This window comes from Sceloporus undulatus, chromosome 4, assembly GCF_019175285.1.
Source record: "Sceloporus undulatus isolate JIND9_A2432 ecotype Alabama chromosome 4, SceUnd_v1.1, whole genome shotgun sequence".
NCBI lineage: Eukaryota > Metazoa > Chordata > Lepidosauria > Squamata > Phrynosomatidae > Sceloporus > Sceloporus undulatus.
In genome coordinates, this window is record NC_056525.1 from 249779733 (window position 1) to 249786049 (window position 6317).

At 49.9% G+C, this 6317-nt stretch overlaps 1 protein-coding gene across 1 annotated transcript in view; it reads left to right on the forward strand.

Annotated features, from left to right (window-relative positions):
* PPP1R16A (protein phosphatase 1 regulatory subunit 16A) overlaps positions 1-498 on the forward strand; it is a 64813-nt gene extending 64315 nt beyond the window's left edge. Inside the window, exon 10 of the mRNA XM_042465602.1 lies at positions 66-498. Coding sequence (XP_042321536.1) covers positions 66-243 — 178 coding nt within the window. The 3' untranslated portion in view covers positions 244-498. The remainder of the gene's footprint in view (positions 1-65) is intronic.
* Positions 499-6317: the final 5819 nt, after the last annotated feature.

The following is a 6317-nucleotide window of genomic DNA, read 5'->3' on the forward strand; positions in this document are numbered from 1 at the left end:
CTCCCTGCAGGTTGTAGGCCTGGCCTGCCTCCACGAACCTACTCCACCTTCCCTTCTCCCCTCAGGAAAGTGGTGCGGCGGGTCAGCGTGACAGAGCGCACCAACCTCTACCGCAAGGAGCACGAGAAAGAGGCCATTGTGTGGCAGAGGCAGCAGCAGCAGGAGAGCGAGGCAGAGGACGAGGATAGGCAGACGGATGCTGAGCTTCAGCTACGGGTGTCGGTGAGTTGGAGTGGATCCTGAGGCTCTGCAGCTCAGATCTGTGTGTTTGTGTGTTTGTATAAGAGAGAGATGATGGCCCTGTCATCACTTGCCAGAATACTTCAGGGTGCCCCCAGAATATTTTGGCCGTAAACCCTCCTACCTGCTCTATTTTGTTATGCACTTTATGCTCTTGTAGCGAACACCGTCTGGCTACATTCCCACACAGTCCCCATTCAGCATCTGGCATCACTGGTGAGGTCAGAACAAGGTTCCCAGCTCTGTTATTGATGCTGAACACCTCGTTCTATTATTATTATTATTATTATTATTAAGCTCAGTTCCTGCTACAGAGAGGGGGAGGAGAGAGGTAGCTGGGCAGCCATTAAAATCTACAGCAGAGGCAGAGTTGATTGAGCTCACTGCCACAAATTGTTGAAACATCAGGAGCTTTAACGTTGGTGTTTTTCTGGAGGAAGCCCACAGTCCTGTCCCAGTAATTTCCTAAGACTTTTCAGTATAGACACTGACGGAACCACGGCAGTCACCTGCAACACTTGTGGGATGTTTCTCTTCTTGCCTACAGTAGTGGAGAACTTCACATGCCCCAAGTGCAAGTTGGGAGCCCTCTTGGAGGAGAAAGTGCAGCAGCTGGAGTCCAGAGTAGCTACACTTCAGCATATTAGGGAGCAGGAGGATTTCCTGGACACAACAAAGCTAACAATCCTGGACGAATACAACACAGAGGAAGAGGCTGGAGCCGAGGAAGTCACTTCACATACAGAGGAGGCAGAGAGCTGGAGGAATGTCACACAGAGAAGTAGGCCAAGAAGGGATTGTTCGGGGAGCTTGCAGCTAGAGAATCGATTCGAAGCTCTTTCCCATATCAAGGAGGATGAAGAAAAGCAGCATGGACAGACTTCAGGGACAGAGCAGGCAAGCCTGAGAGTCCCACCCGAGGGAACAGTTGCTGCTAAGCCTCGGAGGAGGCGTGTGGTCGTAGTGGGGGACTCCTTGCTGAGGCGTACAGAAGCAGTGATTTGTAGGCCTGACAAGAGTCTCGAGAGGTGTCTCCCAGGGGCAAAGATTCGTGATGTGACAGAGAGGCTGACAAGACTGGTCAAGCCTACTGACCAATACCCCTTCCTTTTGGTCCACGTGGGAACTAATGATACTGCAAGACACAGCCTTCAGAACATCAAAAGGGATTACGGGGCGCTTGGTAGGAAGCTGAAAGGAATGGATGTACAGGTTGTCATCTCGTCTCTTCTGCCAGTTGAAGGGCATGGCCCAGGAAGGGAGAGGAAAATAGCGGATGTGAACAACTGGCTTCGCAGATGGTGCCGCCGAGAAGGATTTGGATTCTTCGATCATGGGCTGCGGTTCCATGAGGAGGGACTTCTTGCAACGGACGGGTTGCATCTCACGCCAGTTGGAAGAAATGTCTTTGCCAACAGTCTCAAGAACTTGATCAGGAGGGCTTTAAACTGAGTTCCGAGGGGAAAGGAGACAATATTAAGGAAGGCGAAAGGGCTGGAGAAAATAGTCAAACTGACATAGAGGAAACAAGAAAAAAAGTGCAAGGACCCAACAGTGGGAGGCAAAAAAACTTGCACAGGCAGCGAGTAAAAGGGACTCATGGTCTGCGATGTCTTTACACTAATGCACAGAGCATGGGAAATAAGCAAGATGAACTCGAACTCCTAGTACAACAAAGCAAATATGATATAATAGGCATCACTGAAACCTGGTGGGATGAGTCTCATGATTGGAATGTGGAAATAGAGGGGTATAAGCTATTTAAGAGAAATAGGCCAAACAGGAAAGGAGGAGGAATAGCCCTATATGTCAGAGATATTTACACCAGTGAAGAGATCCAGGACATCAATCATGGAAGCCAGGAGGAGAGCATCTGGATAAGAATCAAAGGGGAGGGAAACAACAAGGATGTTATGGTGGGAGTCTACTACAGACCCCCAAGTCAGACGGAGGAATTGGATGATGTCTTTCTAGAACAGATGACCACACACTCAGAAAAGAGAGATGTAGTAGTGATGGGCGACTTCAACTACCCTGATATTTGTTGGAAGTCAAACTCAGCAAAATCCTCAAGGCCTAGCAAATTCCTCACTTGCCTGGAAGACAATTTCATGGTCCAAAAGGTGGAAGAGGCAACAAGGGGGTCAGCTATTTTAGATCTGATCCTAACCAACAAGGATGACTTGGTTAATGGGGTGCAAGTGGTGGGATCCTTAGGTGGAAGTGACCATGTTCTCCTGGAGTTTGTTATACAATGGAAAGGAGAAGCCAGGCATAGTCAGATACGCATCCTAGGCCCTTATCAGATGAGTGTGGAACTGGGGGTCTTCCGCACTGGGTGGTTCGAATTCACGTTATTTCGCACAATACCATCATACCAGCATTCGAATGGCCCAATCTGCACTCACGTGAATGCGCGAGCTGCCGAACTGAATGCGTACTGGCTCCTCTTTTTGGAGCGTGTTGGCCAGTGCGCTGATAAGGGGATTGGCGATATCCTGGATTGGGGCTCTGTTCGATCTCAGTGCGAATGGGTCTGGTGTGACTACCCAGTCCTGAATTCCATCGCAAGACCCCCAGATTCCAATTTTTACTTCCGGTGGGTCTTTCCTCTTGCCGGTTCCAGGGAAGCGGGGGGGGGGCCAGCGGCCTCCTCCTCCTCCTCCCGGCTTGAGGCATCCCTGGCTGCATGCCCAGGCAGGGAAGAGGCGCAGGGCTGGCTGGAATCGCGGTTCCAGCAGCCTCCTCCTCCTCCTCCTCCTCCTCCCAGCTTGAGAGGCATCCCTGGCTGCATCCCAGGCAGGGAAGAGGCGCGGGGGCCGCTGGAATCGCGGTTCCAGCAGCCTCCTCCTCCTCCTCCCGGCTTGGGAGCCAGCCTAGGCTGCCTCTCAAGCCGGGAGGAGGAGGAGGAGGCCGTTGGAACAGCGGTGATCGCCGCGATTCTAGCGGCCCCGCGCCTCTTCCCTGCCTGAGATGCAGCCCAGGCTGGCTCCCAAGCCGGGGAAAGGAGGAGGAGGACAAGGTTTTAAAATGTAGTACTTAAAAAAATTGTCTACATTTTAAAGCCTTGTCCTACATTTGTCCCGGTTCAGAGTCCACTCAGTTATGGCAACCCTATTGCCAATGGCACCCGGGGAGTCCTAAAAAGGAACTTGCTGGGAGCCTGTTCTTTTTCGGGCCCTGGAGACTTGTGTGTTTGGTTGCTGTGGCTCTGTGTGGGCAGAAAGGGGCAGCGTCTCAAAGCTCCTTTCTCCCATCTGTATCCCCTGATTCTATACATAAAGATGGCTATTTCAATCCCCAAGTCAGGAAGTCAGGTATCCCCATGTGCATTGTTCCATCCGCTGCCACCGCCCTTCCTCTGTGTATGGGTTTTTGGCCCTGGTGTTGCTCACCTGGCTGAATTGTTGGTAGGCAGGGTCTCCCGGCTGGGGTTGTGGTTCACACCACATCAAAGGAGGATCTGCCCCGTCACAGGCGGGCACCAGCCGTACCGAAGACCAGCTTCGTCAAGCTGCTGTGGACCTTCGGGGTCCAAGTTGATTCCACTCATGTCTGCCCCCCCGGAAGCCACACCTGGAAACGAACGGCAAATGGGCGATGGCTTGAGCAATATGGGGACTTGGAACTGACAAACAGGAAAGCACAGTCTAGCTTGTGAGGCCCAATATTTTCCTTGTGTTTCGTTTTCCTTCAACTTCAGGTGTCCCTCTTTTCAGTTTACAAATGCAACAACAAAATCGGCCTCCTGGAGCCCCGTCTTGCCCTGGATCCTGAAATTGCCTTCTACCCACCTCATCATTCGTTATGACTTCATTAAGATGTGATCCCTCTATGCAACTCCCCCCCCCCCCCAAAGCTGCACCTGGTATTAAGGAAATGGGTGTATGGCCAACCCCGCTTGCTTTCGTCCAAGCTCAGGTGTCCAAGGTTTACAGTGTTACAGCAGGCCACGGGGCCAATGGGCCCCTGGAGCCCAATAGGCCACTTGGTTTCCCCAAATAGCCTTCTCATCCCTGATCCACATTCAGTGAGTTCTTTGTTCCGATGTGATCACCCTTGTAACACCCCCCCCGGCCCCCAAAAGCTGCACCTGGTAATGTAAGAAGATGAGAGATGTCTTTTGAATAGACAAAAGGAAGCTCAAGTCTTAGATATCATCCATATTTCCCTGTTTGCTTTCACCACTTAAGTGTCAACACTTCCAGCTTACAATGGCTACAATGGCTATGGGCTAATGTGGCCTCCAGTGCCCCATGTGGCCACTTGGTTCCCAATACCTTCTTGTCTCCTGATATCAACTTCAACTATGTTTCCCTTCCCTTGTATGTAAGCCCCCCCAGAAGCTGCACTTGAATGTAAGGAAGTGGAGTGACTCTGCAGCCTTTGGAGTAGACAAGAGGAAAACTCAAGATTAGAATTCAACCTGATGTTTCTTTTGGTTCGCTTCCTCCTGGTCGGGAGGGAACCTACTTCAGGGCCAACTCCTTGGGCTTACAGATGGTCAAAACGTGGAATTTAGTCCATGGGCCAATGTGGCCTCCTGAGCCCAGTTGGCTGCTCGCTTCCCAATAGAGGAGTTTTGCTCCTGATACCTATGCATCTGCTCTACACTGCAGATTAATGCAGCTGACACTATTAACTGCCATGGCTCCAGCTAGGAGTTCTGGATTTGTATTTGGTGGATCATAGAATCATAGATCATAGTCGTAGAGTGGAAGAGAACCCAGGGCCATCCAGTCAACCCATTCTGCCATGCAGAAATCCAAATCAAAGCTCCTGACAGATGCCATCAGCTCTGTTAAGACCTCCGAGCAAGGTGCATTCCCTGTCGAACAGCCCTTACTTCAGGAAGTTCCTCCTAATTTAGGTGGAATCTCTTTTCTGAGCTCATCCTTGTTCCGGTCTGTTCTCTGGAGCAGCAGAAAACAAGCTGCTCCTCAAAACTCCTTCAAATATTAACAGGGCTGTCATATACCTCTACCTTCTTTCTCAGGCAAAACCCCCAGCTCCCTAGCCTTCCTCATGGCTGTTTCAGACCCTCACCATTTTTTCGCCCTTTGGACACAGGCTCCAGTTTCTCATTTCCTTTGAATTGTGGCGCCCGAACTGGAACCAATATTCTAGTGGGCCTGACCAAGCAGATAGTGCACTATTACTTCCTATCAGACACTATACTCTATTGGCAGCCTAAAATGCATTGGCTTTTTGATGCCGCATCACACTGTTCACTCCTGTCAACTGTGGTCATTGGACTCCAGATCCCTTTCCACGTAGTTCATTCACCATGTCCCCCATCCTATATCTCCTTTATTTTTCCCTAAGTGCAATACCTACATTTCTCCGGTTGAGTTCATTTTGTTAGCTTGGCCCAGCTTTCTGTCTTTCAGTCATTTTGAATCTTATCCGTCCTCTGGTATATTTTACCCAATTGTGTCATCTGCAAATTTGATAAGTATGCTCCAATTCTTTCCCGGTCATTGAAAGAGTTGAATAGCACTGGCCCAGGACAGAGCCCCACGGACACCCCCTGGTCACTTCTCTCCAGGATGAAAAGAGCCATTGTTGAGACCCTTGGGTTCGGCCGGTCAACCAATTACATCACGTAACAGTTCTTGTCAGCCACTTAGCTTGTTGCAAGATGCATGGGAAACCTGTCAAGGCCTTACTGAAATAAAATATACATACCCGCTTCCCTTCATCACAAGATGTCATTTTATAAAGAAAGGATTGGTTGTCTGGCATGACTTTTCTCTAACCATGTGACTTTTGTGATGAGGCATTGCCTTCTAAGTTCACAGACTTCCGTTTAATGACTGCTCCGAATCTTTCCTGGGATTGTCAGATACTGGGGGATAATGGGACCCCTTCCCCTTTTTGAAGATGGGACAACGTTTGCCCTCCAGTCGGCTGGGTTTCTCCTGTTCTCTAGGCGCTCAAAGATATTTTGCCTGGTCGAAATAATTTGCCGCTTTGTACCCGAAGTTACCCGGAGCTCTAAATTCTTTAGAGGAACAAGGTGTTCCTCTACTATCGTCTTGACTTATTCTGTGCGAAATTTCACATTATTCTGTCCT